The 16110-nt window shown below is 41.5% G+C and overlaps 1 protein-coding gene across 8 annotated transcripts in view; it reads right to left on the bottom strand.

Annotated features, from left to right (window-relative positions):
• Positions 1-695: 695 nt before the first annotated feature.
• ccdc120a (coiled-coil domain containing 120a) overlaps positions 696-16110 on the bottom strand; it is a 48437-nt gene continuing 33022 nt past the window's right edge. For 3 of the 8 annotated variants that reach the window (XM_061806110.1, XM_061806119.1, XM_061806115.1), the window contains 6 exons: positions 12405-12531; positions 10133-10189; positions 8363-8459; positions 7727-8286; positions 3490-3691; positions 1199-3143 (listed from right to left, as the gene is read on the bottom strand). In XM_061806110.1, the coding sequence (XP_061662094.1) occupies positions 3083-3143; positions 3490-3691; positions 7727-8286; positions 8363-8459; positions 10133-10189; positions 12405-12531 (1104 nt within the window). In that variant the 3' untranslated portion in view covers positions 1199-3082. Of the gene's footprint in view, positions 754-987; positions 3144-3489; positions 3692-7726; positions 8287-8362; positions 8460-10132; positions 10190-12404; positions 12532-14488; positions 14915-16110 lie in introns of those variants that run through there. The other 5 variants (XM_061806083.1, XM_061806128.1, XM_061806093.1 and 2 more) reach the window with 5 other exon arrangements.

Below are 16110 nucleotides of genomic sequence, written 5' to 3'. Positions count from 1 at the left end.
GCCCCATCATTCTTCTTTTCTTGCAAGTTGTCTCGTGGAAAAAAAAAATGGGATTGGAGACAGGGCACTCTTTGGGGTGAAGATGGTGTTGGAGGAGTTGCAGCATTTTCTTGAAGGTGACAAACACACTCATTGTGTGGACCAACCGCAAAAATTTAGTGTATATCTGCTCTGCCAAGAGGCTGAACTTCCGTCAAACCATCTTGGTGCTGTTTTTTAAACGGCTCACACTGACTCTGCCCTGGGACCCCGAACAGGAATCGTAATGCCACCAGTTCCACTGAGAGTGTACCAAAGATTAAGGTAATCCCATTTTGTCTTCCTGTTGGGCCCAGTCACACTTGAAATCTAAGCACTTGTAAAGGAGGCCTAAGAAGACCAAACATCCTGTTCGGGGTCCCTGGAATTCCTCATTTGTCCCTGATTTTGTTCACTCCCAGGTGTGTCAGTGGGTGGGTTTATTCATCATGATTTAGCTGTCATCCTGGGAACTGCAGAAAGTTGGCCTTTTTCAGTCAACTCTTATGGTGAGCCACCATGAAAGACAACACCCAGTCCTGTGTCTATGCATGCAAGGTATGTGTTCAAAATAGTACATCCTTTAAAATAACCTTGTCTACTTTATCCTTGCTCTTGCTCATGTCTCGGCGGACCCTGAGCCCCAGCCACCTCTTGCTCATGCCTCAGTGAAGCAAGACCCCAGCCACATCTCGTTTGTGCCTTGGCGGAGCCCGAGGCCCAGCCGCCTCTCGCCTATGCCTCAGCGGAGCCCGAGGCCCAGCTGCCTCTCGCCTATGCCTCAGCGGAGCCCGAGGCCCAGCTGCCTCTTGCCCATACATTGGCGGAGCCCGAGGCCCAGCCGCTTCTTGCCCATACCTTGGTGGAGTCCGAGGGCCAGCTGCCTCTTGCCCATACCTCAGCAGAGCCCGAGGCCCAGCCGCCTCTCGCCCATGTCTCAGCTAAACACGAGCCCCAGCCGCCTCTCACCCACTCCTTGAGGGGCCCTGACACCTAACCACCTCTTGCCCACTCCTCGGCGCCACCCGAGCCGCCTCTCGCCTAGTCCTCAGCAGCATTCGACCCAGAATCGCCTCTCCCCCACACCTCCGGCATGAAAAAAACAATGGTTGTGGACTGGACTGTTTGAAACTGCATCTTAGTTTAGCAGCAGAACAGAAAAAGAGCAGGCGGAAATGAATTTTATTAATATGTTTTGAATGATGAAAGTTACATCTTTGTTCAATAAATGTTGATTTCTTTAAATTTGAGTCTACAATCGAAACATATTCTGTGCTATTTTAATCTATTTACATTTTCTCCTCCAAATATTGTGCCATAAAGTGTATAAATAACATCTTGCATATTCATTGAGACAAACATATTGCCTGAATGAGGGCTATTTTACACATTTGGAATACACATTCCTCAGTGTGCACTGTTAGTTAAACGGTTTGTACATTTATTTCCGTGTGCATACTGTGCGATGAGGACCTAGCCCAGCCGCTCTCAAATTTTAGAACCCAATGTGGCTCGTGAGTCAAAAGGTTTGCCCACCCCTGCTCTAACCCATTCTTCCCATCTGGCTTTGGTCCCTGCCTACCTGTGTTGACCTCCCACTTACACACTGACAACCCGAACACCCACTCTGCCAGAGTGTTCCTCCTTGGAATCTAGCCAACCCTGGAGTTAGCTCTCAGAACCCATTTTTGTTCGCTCCAACCATTTGTTCGTGAACTGCCCTCTCTCTAATCTTTGCATCTGGGTCCAACTCATAACCTGAGTCTTTACGTCTTCTGATGTTGTTGAAGTTAGCAGAGGCTTGCTAGCCCTGACATCTCACCACTGTAAAATACTGTAATTCCCAACCTGCATGATGTCGGTCCTTAAAGCCAATCAAACACACTAAAGTTTGTAACGTGGGTGAAGCTTCGATATTCTAGAAACAGAACAGTAATAGACATGGAGTTTCAAAAACACAAGACACTAGAATGTGCCAGCGTCACTTGGATTAAAGTGACCTGATATCAAGTAAAATCTATAAACAGTCACTTAATAATCAATATACCCGATGTCGACATTCACTGGATTAATAGACTGATTAATCAACTGTCAACAACAAATTGTTGATAATCTTTTATCTGATTTAGGACAATTTTGATGTGTTGAATTGAAATATCACAATGGCTTTGCTCAATCAGGTGTACATTTTGAACTATAATCACATTTTGTTTAGATGCAAAGATTTTCTTTTTAGAGGCTCAAATAAGCTGGGTTTCATGCTCTGAAGTTAGAACAAAGACTCAGAAAAATTTACTTTATCAATATGTACTTTTATCAGTCAAGTATTCTAATTACAGGAAGAGGATTTTGTCACATTTGATTAAAAAACTGGCAACAACTTGGCATAAAAACCTAATATGAACAAGACATGTCATTCTCAGATTCAGCAATGCAAAATTGTCCTAAATCAGTAGAAAAAAATGACAACATCCATCCATCCATTCTCAATACCACTTATCCTGTTCAGGATCACAGGTGCTGGAGTGTATCCCAGCTGACTTTAGACTACACCCTTAACTCTTCACCAGTCAGTCACAGGGCACATTCAGACAGACAACCACTTGCACTCACATTCACACTCACTCAGTAGGAACTGAACCCATTCTGCCTGTACCGGTCCGTCCAATGTACCACTTCTAAATCAGCGACTCGGAGACAACTGACATTTTTTTTTAAACCAGTGTATTGTGATTGTCAGTAGTTGATTGAAAAATGTGCTCATTTGATTATAGTATTGCTAGAATATAAAAGTTCATCATGTTACTATTAGACTGGCCTGAGTCAGTGAGTCATCCAAGAAGGACATCCACATTGCAAAATAAACCTTCTTCAATGTCATTTGCTCCTTTCCTTCTCAACTTTTGGCTCATGGCAAAGGGCGAAAACTGAGGTGCTGATGTGCAATGGCTCTCAGCCACCAGCTACTTCCTGAAACATGTCAGCTCTTCCTCTAAGGACAGCCATTTTGATTCTCGGTCACAGTGCTACGATAACGCAGAGAGCCTGCCAAATGACGGATTTCTTAGACCAAAGTTCCTGGTGATGCTTGTTTTAAGGCTGCTTTTCTTAAGGGATCTACAGACCTACGAGAGAAAGGGAGAGAGAGTGAGTGAGTGACACAGACAGATAGACAAAATGGGAGAGAGATAGCGAGTGAGTGATTGTGTGAGGGCAAAAGTGAGAGACCAAAAGTGAGAGCTACATCGAGATAGGGGGAGCAAAAACAATTGAGAGAAAGAGGCAGAGCTCAAGAGCTATCGTGAAAGAGTAACAGAGGAAGGGATGGAGAAAGAGAGAGGGACGAAGAGACAGATCGAGAGGGAGAACAAGAAAGGGAGAGCAAGAGAAAGTGAGTTACAGAAAGAGAAGAGGACAATAGAAGGTGTTGCACATTGCCATTATAAGAATGATTTCCTGGTGTGGACTTACCTACTGTGTAGTGCGTGGCCATGGAAGGTGAAAGAGTCAGGCAGTGGCTGATGTGCGCGAGGTCCCACCTCCGACTGCATGAGGACACTGTGACTTGTCTGTCGACGGTGCAAACCTCCTCCCATCTGACTTTTAACCTTCCCATCACTCTGATTAGTGTGGTTAGAGCCCATGGTGTTCCTCAAGTACCAATCCCTTAGACCTGTCAAAATGTCAACTCATGTGGAAACTGGACGTGATCATAAGCCCATGCAGTAACCCCTTGATTATCGTGGAGATTACGTTCAACCCCCCCGCACCCCCTTAAATAAAATCTGCAAAGTAGTTGTCTATTTATACATTTCATTTAGTATATCCAATTAATACAACCCTATGGGGGCACAAGCCGGTGCAATCTGTAGGTCGGTCCTAAAACCAGATAAATGCAAAGGGTTGCGTCAGGAAGGGCATCCCACATAAAACTTTGCCAAACAAATATGAACATTCATCTAAAGAATCCCAATTCAGATCGGTATTGGCCTGGGTTAACAAAGCGCGCCCCTGGCACAGTTAACCTGCAGGGCGTGAGTAAAAATTCGGCTACTGTGGGTTGAAGACAAAGAAGAGGAGGAAAGCAGACTCAGCGGCAGAAGAAAAAGAGGAAAGTGCAGAACCTACAACTGAGTGTAGGGACTTTGAATATTGGGACTATGACAGGAAAAGCACAGGAGTTGGTTGACATGATATGATGATATATTGTGCATCCAAGAGAGCAAGTGGAAAGGGAGCAAGGCTATAAGTTTAGCGGCAGGGTTTAGATTATTTTAACATGGAGTAGATGGGAAGAGAAATGGAGTAGGGGTTATTTTAAAAGAAGAGCTGGCTAAGAATGTCTTGAAGGTGAAAAAGAGTATCACATTGAGTGTGTTATGCATAATGTGATTAGCGCTATGCCCCACAGATAATATGTGTAATATGGTTTGAGAGAGCAGACTTCGATAGTTTGGACATGTCCAGAGGCGAGGGAGTGAGTATATTGAAAGAAAGGTGCTGAGGATGGAGCTGAGTACCGTACAGTACCGTACCGTACCATACCATACCATACCATACCATACCATACCATACCATACCATAGTACCATAAAAGTTCAAACAAATGCACAATTTTACTTTTGTCAGTTTTTTTTTCTTGTTTCCGAAGTAAAAAGCGTATTTGATTCTTTTTGATTTACAACTTAAAGGGCTACTGTCATGAAATGGATGATTTTTAGTATGTTATTAATGAAAAAAACGGCAGCCAATATGGCCCATGCGTTTTTTCACCACAAAACATGATTTTGACGTATACAGCTTTTTGTAACTCCCGCCATGAAAATCCTCTCGAGGGATTTATTTTTGAGAAGAAGCAGGAAGTGATGTAAAGGAGAGAGGCGCCCCCAAGTGGATTCGTTTGTTTCCATTAGTTTTACCTCTGGGAAGGTAGCTCGTTGTTCCTTCATGTTCTCGTTTCATTGCTGGACATTACTGTGTGATACTCTCTGTACACATATGACTGTATACCAGCCCATCCCAGCAACTCCATTATCAAGTTTGCTGATGATACCACCGTGATCGGTCTCATCACAAAAGCGGATGAATCTGCCTACACAGATGGGATTGGAAAATTGTCAAAGTGGTGTTCTGGTAACAACACTGAACACCACAAAGACAAAGGAAATCATCCTGGACTTTCAGAAGTGTGGCGTCGACCCGGTCCCACTGTTCATCAATGGAGTCCGTGTGGAGAGGGTCCACTCCTTCAAATTTCTGAGAATCTACATTATGGACAAACTCACCTGGACTGTAAATACCACCATGGTGGTGAAAAGGTCCCAGCAGCGACTCCACTTCCTGAGAGTGCTCAGGAAGAAGAACTTGGAAGCTAAGCTGCTGCATGTTTTCTACAGAACAACCGTGGATAGCATCCTCACATAGTGCATCACAGTGTGGTACACTGGATGTACAGCAGCGGACAGGAAGGCTCTGCAAAGAGTGGTCAACAGTGCCCTCAAGATCACTGGCTACTCTCTGCCCTCCTTATAGGACATTGTCAAGTGGCACCATCACAGCAGAGCCAGTAATATTGTAAAGGCCTGTTCATATCCTGGTCATCACCTGTTTAACCTGCTGCCCTCTGGCAAGTGGTACATGTCCCACAAAACACGGACAACCAGATTCAAGGACAGTTTTTTTCCCCAGAGCCAACAACTCCTTGAACTCAAAACCACTGAACACAACAGTACTGTAATGTAATATTATGCAACTGCTCTGTGTATATTCATTTATTTGAGCAATAACTGTGCCTTGATGATCTGATGTTTTTAATCGAAGATATTCTTTTACTTTTATTCTATTTTATTGCACCTTGTACCTTGTGGAGAAGCACTCATCATTTCGTTGTATGCACAGCATATAATGACATTCAAGGCTTTTGATTTGATTTGATTGATTTGATGCTTGTTTATGTTCAGTGTTGACATGTCAAGTCCTCACTAAGTTGCCGTTTTAATGTGTTTTCAACTACACTAATATTTCTTAGTTCATGTTGATAACAATAATCTGTAACTTGTGTGGTGTATATTAGCACGTTATGAGACCAGTTAACCTAGTGTTTTTTTGGTACTGTGGACAAGTGATATTCCTGCCACTTTGATGCATCTGAAAATAAAATAAAATAATTTTTTGGGTAACTTAGTTGCTTTTGTACTCAAGCAATCAGTAAATTGAGTAAATTACTTTTTAGCTCAAGTAATCAGTAAAGTATGACAAGAAAAGCTCAGGAGTTGGTTGACATGATGATTCGGAGAAAGGTTGATATATTGTGCATCCAAGAGAGCAAGTGGAAAGGTAGTAAGGTTAGAAGTTTAGGGGCAGGGTTTAACTTATTTTAACATGGAGTAGATGGGAAGAGAAATGGAGTAGGGGTTATTTTAAAGGAAGAGCTGGCTAAGAATATTTTGTAGGTGAAGTTTTTTTTATAACTTAGTTGCTTTTGTACTCAAGCAATCAGTAAATTGAGTAAATTACTTTTTAGCTCAAATAATCAGTATAAAGAAGCAAAGTTTCCAAGACAACTTTTTCAAGGTAACTGTGACATAACTGCATATAACCCAGGGGTTCTCAATGCGTCGATCACAGAGGTAGTTTTGGTTGATCACGTGCAGTGATGGGAATAACGGCGTTTGAATAATCTAATTTATTACTCTGACTGTCAGCATAACGCCATTACCATTACCAACACCTGTTACTGCACGTTACTGATGCCGCCCAAAAAAAACATAAAAGCTGTCATCTGACTTCACAGACACAGGCGCAAGTACCTCTTGTCGTGTGTGCGTGAGTGTTGCAGAGTGACAAGGGAGGGGAGGGTGAGATAATTGCCTATGCAATGATGATTGTCTAAGGTATAGTAAGATATGTGGTCTTCACACAAAGGAGGAAAAGACTCTCTGACCTCAAATTTGAGAAGCTGCTTATCCTACGATACAACCACTGGTTTAAAGGCCAAAATGTTCAGATGACTGAGTTGGGTGGGTGAATGTTTGGAGAGACGAATCTATGCATGTTAAGAAATGTATTTAACAAATCCATTAACATTTTCACTTCAATGTAAACATGAGTTACAATAAATTCAAACCTCTGTGCAGGTACCTGTTTCTTGCTGTCCTGCTTTATGCATCTGGCTTGAGTGTGTGTGTGTGTCGGGGGGCGGGGGGGTGTAGTTTTGTTGGTAACTAGTTACTTTTACAGTGAGTAACTCAATTAGTAACTACATTACTTTTGGGGAGAAGTAACTAGTAAGTAATTACTTTTTCAAAGTAACGTGCCGAAAACTGATCACGTGAGGCTGTGCCCCCCCCCCCCCTCTCTCCCAAAGAAATACGTCAGCCTATCATCCATCTCGTCGCTTAATTCAGGTGTGGCCAATACGTCGATCGCATGCACATAAAACTGTGTTCTAGCAAGCTGGCCTCCTATTTACTGTCTCTTGGTTTCTCCACGGCAGATCAGTATAAAGAAGCAAAGTTTCGTAGATCGCGAGAGGCTGGCTGCTTGAAAAGTAGATATTGGGGTAAAAAAAAAAGTCCAGGAACCCCTGATACAACCAACAAAGTTAACTTTAGCTGATATGTGTCGGTCAATAACTACACTACACTGACCTATAAAAAAAACCTGCGATGCAGTGGCCACCTGAAAGGGATTACACTACTGTACACTACCTTCCAGAGCGAGGGCCTTGTGGAGGCTCCTGGTGGCGTCCTCTAGGTCTGCATCCTGGGCCGCGGCCAGCTGTGGGGGAAGAAGGTGGGGTTTGGGGTCTGGCTGGATGTGTGGCACAGGCAAGAAGGGGCCACAGGATTTGGTGCGGGTCACTTTGACACCCCGCCGCTCACCCATGTGGATATGGTAGCTTGGTGGCACTCCTTGAGGCTGCTGAGAAGTGATAGGCTGTGACTGCTGGCGCTGTTTGCTTAACACAAAGTCTAACAAAAGGTCACTGTAGCCACACCCTTGCCCCGCAGCCAGCCTCGTGTTTGCCTCCTGGGATCTCGTGACACTGTTTCTCCACATGTCACCCTGCTGTCCCTTCTTGGTGGAAGCCACACGCTCCTGCAGCTTATAAGAGGTGTTACTGGGACGGGCTGTCATGCATATTTTGGACTCCTCTAAGGCCACAGGCTCTGCAGACCGCGCAGATGGTGAGCTGACATGGGAGCAAGGTTGGGCAGGAGGATGGGGAATAGGTTTGTGGCTTTGAAGACTCTCAGGATGCTCAAACCTAAAAAAGAAACAACCTTTTTTCAGGCAGCCTTTTTTCTTAGCTTAGCTTAGTTTAGCTTGGCCATAGTAATGACCTGTCACACAATGAACTCTTCCTCTGTTTGTTGTGATAGTAATTTTCCACTGGAGAACCAGCAAGCACCAACAGGGGGCGATTCTGAGGCAAAAACTCTGGGCAAACACAGAGAAAGTGACTTTGATGACAGCAACAGTGATTTTGTGTGCATATTTGGGTTTTAGAGAAGAAGATGCACGAGATAGGCTTAGATGGAAAAAGATGACAAGCTGTGGCAACCCCTATTCGGGACTAGCTGAAAGGAAAAGACGAAGATGTATGTGCTTGTGTGTACAGGGTTCCAACACGTGATTTCAAAATTCCATGTTTTTAAGAGACTAAAGTCCAGACCTTTCAGTCAAGATTTTAAATAATTTGTGACACGTTATATCAACAAGAAGTGTAAACAGAGTTAATGATTTTTGAGGCGCAGAATTATCAGGCATTCATCGATGACAGAGAGGCATGAACCAATGTGCAGAAGAGGACAGTTGCCGCTGCAAATTCTATTAATCTGTGATAATTGTACACGTTGAAGGGCATTAAACCAAGATCAATTGTCATAGAAAATAATTAATTAAACTACCAAGTTATATTTGGATACATTTAGTAGTCAAATTAGAAAATTTTAATCAAACTTGCTTTCCTCTTGCAACACCTGATGACTTCACTTTGAAGATTCATTCTTATCCGTAACTTTCTAAGGGATAGTAAATGCTATTCTGTACTCATCATTTTGTTGTGACAGTGTTTAATAACAACCACATGTATGACGATAAAATAGTTTTTTATTATTACAAGTACTGTATAATGGGTATATTTATGTGACCGTTGATACAAGCTCTGAGGCTGGCAACGCTATATTCTCTACTGGTCTTCATTGATTGGACATCACTGCTGAATGAAGTGTTGTGTATGTTGTTTTTTTTTTGCCAGGAAGTGACTACGTGATTTAACGACCTATTTTTTTAATTTCGTACCAGTGAGTTCATTCTTCTGGCTGGCAAGTTAGGTCTTGTGCTCTTTCTCTCACTTCATTTATTCTTCAATGCACCATCCAATGTTTTGTAATCACCAAATAAAGTATATGATTAAATCATTAATCATGGTTTTAAATTTGCTTATTTCTGTTTTCAGAGACTTCACGTTTATTAGAAAATCAGACTGTGTCAGGTAGCCATGTTTGCTTTTATAATGTAATTAACTTGGAATAGTGCAATGATTTTTTTTTTTTTTTTTACAAAAACAACTTGAGACGTTTAGATGGTGTACATCACACCAACAGAATGTTCAGACCCAATTAGAATCGGGTATTTACTGTGCACATGGTACATTTTTGTGTACTTGCACACAAACTAGCTGTGCCTCTAAGTGATTTAAAAACAACATGGCTCAATCTATTTTTTTTTTTAGATATTCATAATTTTTGTTTTACAAAAAATACAGCAGTTTTACCATCTTAAAAATGTAAATGTAATTTTTTTCCATACAATAGTTTCTATTTTCCATAATTCTGTAACACACAAGGACTGCTCAATTCTTTTTTCATGAATCCACTGAGCAGTTACCATCTGAGACCATAGACAAAGAGTGCCTCCAAATCTGTGAACATGTGATTCACAAATAGTGAGCAAACGTTGTAGCGGCTACCAGAATAAGTACAAATTGGTCCATAGTATCTTGGGGTTACTTTAACAATCCCATGAATGCCAAATTTATTCCCTCTCCACATGCATTCTAGTTATTAAATCAAATTCCATACTTTCCATAGGAACCCTGTGTGTGTTACCATTGTCATTTCCTGTAGAGTCCGATGTGGAGCTACTCTCCCACCTCACTGTGTCGTCTGCAAACATACATGAACAACCAGTGTTGAGAAGATCGATCTATCTATTAATCCATCCATCTGTCCATCCGTCCATCCATCCATCCATCCATCCATCCATCCATCCATCCATCCATCCATCCATCCATCCATCCAATGTTTGACCAAATAATTTCTCAACATAAAGTGTAAAATATCTTATTTTTGTACGGATTCTGTGTGCTTAAAATGTTCATCATCACTGAAATGCTAGGTTGTTTGTTTGTTTTTCTCTCACTTCGGGAAAATAACGTGCCCTAAAGAGAGCAGAGGATTTTGAAACTGAAAGTTTAGAAATAACTTTTTCATCAGTTTTTCATTTTCACGATTTACCCATCAATCCAATTTCTGAGCCCTTATTCTCACGAGGGTCACGGGAGGGCTGGAGCCTATCCCAGCTGTCATCGGGCAGGAGACAGGGTACACCCTGAACTATTTTTGTAGTGGGTAGAGCTTTCATTATAGTTCTTCATTGGTAAAAAAAATAAAAAATCCCCCTCTCGTCAATTGCGGGAGGGTGAATGCTTGAAAAGTACATTTAGGGGTAAAAAAAAAGTCTGGGCTCATCTGCTGTAGACTATCACAGGATTCATCACTTTAAACGACACCCTTTCCACAATTGTCATTGCACTGGTCTATAACGGTGAACCATGAACGGGTAATGGCACTTGTATAATATTAACAGAATATGGGGTCTTGACACACTCTTAATTGCTCTAAATGATGACTTTGCATCTTCAACATCGATTTCTATCTATCTATCTATCTATCTATCTATCTATCTATCTATCTATCTATCTATCTATCTATCTATCTATCTATCTATCTATCTATCTATCTATCTATCTATCTATCTATCTATCTATCTATCATATGTGTAGATATATATATATATATATATATATATATATATATATACAGTGAACAAAATCAGTATTTGAACACCCTGCTATATTGCAAGTTCTCCCACTTAGAAATCATGGAGGGGTCTGAAATTTTCATCATAAGTGCATATCCACTGTGAGAGAGATAATCTTAAAAGAAAAATCCAGAAATCACAAGCTATGTTTTTTTTTAACAATTTATTTGTGCGATACAGCTGCAAATAAGTATTTGAACACCTGAGAAAGCCAATGTTAATGTTTGGTAAAGTAGCCTTTGTTTGCAATTACAAAGGTCAAACGTTTTGTTGTTCACCAGGTTTGCACACACTGCAGGAGGGATTTTGGCCCATTCCTCCATACAGATCAGACAGGTTTCTGGGTTGTTGCTGAGAAACCCAGAGTTTCATCTCCCTCCAAAGATTTTTTTTGTTGGCTTTAGGTCTGGAGACTGGCAAAGCCATGCCAGAACCTTGATATACTTCTTACGGAGTCACTCCTTGGTTTTCCTGGCTGTATGCTTCGGGTCATTGTCATGTTGAAAGATCGAGCCACGACCCATCTTCAATGCTCTGACTGAGGGAAAGAGGTTGTTCCCCAAAATCTCACGACACATAGCCGCGGCCATCCTCTCCTTAATACAGTGCAGTCGTCCTGTCCCATGTGCAGAAAAACACCCTCAAAGCATGCTGCTACCACCCCCATGCTTCACAGTAGGTATCGTGCTCTTGGGATGGAACTCATCATTCGTCTTCTTCCAATCACGGTTAGTGGAATTATGACCAAAATATATATAGATATATATGGGACGGCACAGTGGAGCAACTGGTTAGAGAGTTGGCCTCACAGTCCTGAGGACTGCAATTGAAATCCCAACGATGCCTGTGTGGAGTTTGCATGTTTTCCCTGTCCCTGCATGGATTTTCTCGAGGCACTCTGCTTTCCTCCCACATCCCAAAGACATGCATTAATTGGGGTCTCTAAATTGTCTGTAAGTGTGATTTTGAGTGCAACTGTTGTCTGTTTCTATGTGCCCTGCGATTGGCTGGCAACCAGTTCAGGATGTACCCTGCCTCCTGCCAGAAGATAGCTGGGTTAGGCTTCCGCATTCCCACGACCCTTGTGAGGATAAACGGGTTGGAAAATGTATGAATGAACACTGTATATAGTAAATATTATGTGAGTGTGAGAGAGAAAGGGACAGAGAGAGAGAGAGAGAAAGAGAGAGAGAGAGAGAGAGAGAGAGAGAGAGAGAGAGAGAGAGAGAGAGAGATTCACAGTGTATTTCATGTGTGTGTTGTGTATACACACGTTACCGGTATGGCAACCTCTGTGCACAGTCATCTTTCCATGTAGTACGTGGGTGTCTTCACGGTCATTGTGCTTTCGCCGTGTGCTGCTGAATAAAGTTCTATTAGTCCTCACATGTGTACCATCCTCTTCCTGGAACACACAAAAGATGAAGAATATACAGGAAGAACCATAAATAATCCATTAATAATCTTGTCATTTGGATCACATGACACAGCGAGACACCCCAGGTGCTAAAAATAAACATCCAAATCACAACATGACATAGAACGTGCAACTGTCAATCATGTCACACATTCACACAATGCATTTTAGTATACAGAGGGTATGGTGTATTTTGACCATCCTTAAATTTTTCATTTTTATTGCAAGCCATTTGGTCAAATTATAAATTCACTTTTCTCTCATTAATGTCCACAGCACCCCATATTGACAGAAACAAATTAATTTAAATATTTGCAGGGTTATTGAAAAAGAAAAGCTCAAATATCACAGTTATAAGTATTCAGACCCTTTGTTCTGACACTCATCTGCTCTCCATTTGTTCTAATCATCCTTGAGATGTTTCTACACCTTTATTTAAGTCCAGCTGTGTTTGATTATATTGATTGGACATGATTGGGAAAGCTACAATCGTGTCTCTCTAAGACCTTAGTGCTTGCAGTGCATGTGAGAGGAAAGAAGAACCATTAGGTCAAAGAAACTCCCTGAAGAACTCAGAGACAGAATTGTGGGAAAGTACTGATGTGACCAAGGTTATTAAAAAAAAAAAAATCTACTGCACTTAAGGTTTCTAAGAGCATATCTACATAATCCTAAAATAGGATCTACATAATCCTAAAATAGGGGATGACTAGAACCCTTCCTAGAGCTGGCCGTATGGCCAAACTGAGCAATCGGGGGAGAAGAGCCTTGGTGAGAAAGGTAAAGAAGAACCCAAAGATCACTGGCTAAGTTCCAGAGATGCAGTCAGGAGATGGGAGAAGTTCTAGAAAGTCAACCAACACTGCAGCCCTCCAACAGTCAGGGCTTTATGGCAGAGTGGGCCAACTGAAGGCTCTCCTCAGTGCAAGACAAAGGCAAGCCTACATGGAGTTTTCTAAAAAACACCTAAAGAACTAAGATTGCAATAAATGAGATTTATAGTTGATGAGACTTTATGTCCTCATTTCTAAGCTATATGTTTGAAGAAAACCAAGGACAGCTCAACACCTGTCCAATTCAGTCTCAACAGTTAAGCTTGGTGATGGCAGCATCATCCTGTGGGGGTGTTTTTTAGCTGGTTGCAATCAAAGGAAAGATCAATCTGGCCAAATACAGGAATATCCTGGACGAAAACCTTCTCCAGAGTGCTCAGACGGGGCCAGACAATGTCCAGAAGAACACAGCTAAAATAACAAAGGAGTGGCTTTAGAACAACTCCATGACTCTCCTTGAATAGACCAGCCAGAGCCTTGACCTAAATCCAATTGAGCATTTCTGGAGAGAACTGAAAATGGTTGCCCACCAACGTCCACCATCCAACGTGACAAAACTGGAGAGGACCTGCAAAGAGAAATGGGAGAGGATGCCTAAATTTAGGTGTGATAAACGTGTTGCATCCTTCCCAAAAAGACTCATGGCTGTATCAGGTCAAAAGGGTGCTTCTACTAAATAGTGAGAAAAGGAATGACAGTGTTATATTTATTGTTTTTTAATAAATCTGAAAACATTTCAGAAAAATTTCTAAATTCATTATTTTATGTCTATGGGGTGTTGTGTGTACATTAAGGAAGGGTAAAAATGAACTTAAATGATTTAAGCAAATGGCTACAATATAACAAAGAGTGAAACAAAGGGGGTCGGAATACATTCGATACACACTGTATGCCGAAAGGATTACAGAATATACAGTGGTACTGCTACTTATGAAAATAATCCATTCTGGAAGTTGTTTTGTAATGTGAATTTTTTGTAAGTGAAAGCGCATTTTAGATGTAAATAGCCTAATTGGTTCCCAGCCCCCCAACTCAGCATTCCCTCACTCCCTGCAAAAAATAAGTATTCAAAGTACGTAATGTAAAAAATAATAAAAATTATGTTCATTTACCTGTGGTGTTGGGTGACTATCTGAAAAGAAAGGTGACTTGACAAGCAAAAGGCATTGTGGGGGATGGAGGAAGAGGCAAACGTTCGACGGCTGAGAAAATATACGCACACAATTTAACACATGTTTCTTGGGGCGCATGGTGAAGAAAGATGAATAAACTTGCAAAAAACACAAATGAAAAACTTGTAAGTTTCCAATGTGCGCTAGCTTGTGACAGCGCTAGCATGATTTGGTGAGAGTCTAGTGTCTAAGGGAGGGGTTGGGAACCTTTTTGACTGAGAGAGCCATAAATGCCAAATATTTTAAAATGTAATTTCAAAAGAGCTATACAGAATATTAAAAACTAAGTACAAGTGTATTTGCGTATTTATGTAAGACCAACACTTTGAGTGCAATAATTCTCAGAATGATTATAAATAACTTTGTTACGCAGTTGCTAACCAATGATGACAAAAGTACTTCTTACCATGATTGCGACTTCTGGTGCTGACTGGTTTTGCTGATGGCTTTGGAGTCTGTTTCATACGTCGTTAGATGAAGCTTCATGCAGGCATTGAGACTTCCACCCGTTCACCATGAACGTAATTCAATTTGGTTTGCCATCATTCTGGTACGATGGTGAACAGTTCTTGCCAACAAAGGCATGTCTTTTATTCGTTTGATTATCTTGTCTTTATGCAAAGTTGTCAAAATGTTTATTGTCAACATCATGTGTGAATACTTTGGCATACTTCACATCTGTGAATTTAGACACACAGCAAAACCCTCTCTCCACAAAGGCTATCCATTCTTGTTGAAAACTTCGGTGGTACTCATATTTTTTCCTTTCTGTGACCTTTGTCAAAAGCGTTTCCATAATTCGTTGTTCCAACCTGATCGGCGTTCGACCCTTCTGCACTTGCACACATCGACGGTCACACTAAATTATGGCAATCCCATTAGGACAAACTGTCTCTGCGTCAATTGCGTTGCCTGCACGACAGAAATCACATGTACCGTATCCCGTAATGAGGGCTCTGCGAGCCATATTCAACCATCAAAAGAGCCAGGTATGGCTTGCGAGCCATAGGTTCCCGACTCCTGATCTAAGGGAAACGAAAAGCATCACCTGCAAAGATTAACCTCCCTCATAGTCAATGGAATGCCAGGAAGATGCTAGGCAAGAGCCAATGGGAGAGCAGCTCCATCAAACCCCACAAACAGAGATAGAGGATATGCATCATGAATAAAGACTGACATCCCTCCTATCCAATGGGATCCCGGGAAGATGTTTCAGTGACAGCCAATGAGAGAGCAGCTCCATCTCACCACACAAACCAAGATACAGTACAGGATGTTTACATTTGTTGGAATTTTTGGGGCTGCAAATCCAGCACCTAATTTCCCTTTTTTAAAAAAAAAAACAAAAACTTTTTCAGTCCTGAATTTTCCTTTGTCAGAGACCATATTTGTAGGCATTTTGTAACCTGAATTTTTTGTGACTAAAGATGTTCGTAAGTAGAGGTACCACTGTATGTAGTTTATGTGGGTGGACTCCAAAAGAAGTATCAAAAAAGTCAAGTTCGGTTAAGTCACATTTTAACTCATCAAGTCCGATGACATGTCAAGTTCCAAGTAAAGTC

This window comes from Syngnathoides biaculeatus, chromosome 2, assembly GCF_019802595.1.
Source record: "Syngnathoides biaculeatus isolate LvHL_M chromosome 2, ASM1980259v1, whole genome shotgun sequence".
Taxonomy (NCBI): domain Eukaryota; kingdom Metazoa; phylum Chordata; class Actinopteri; order Syngnathiformes; family Syngnathidae; genus Syngnathoides; species Syngnathoides biaculeatus.
Note: the sequence above shows the minus strand (reverse complement) of the source record. Positions and strands in the feature narration are given on the sequence as shown.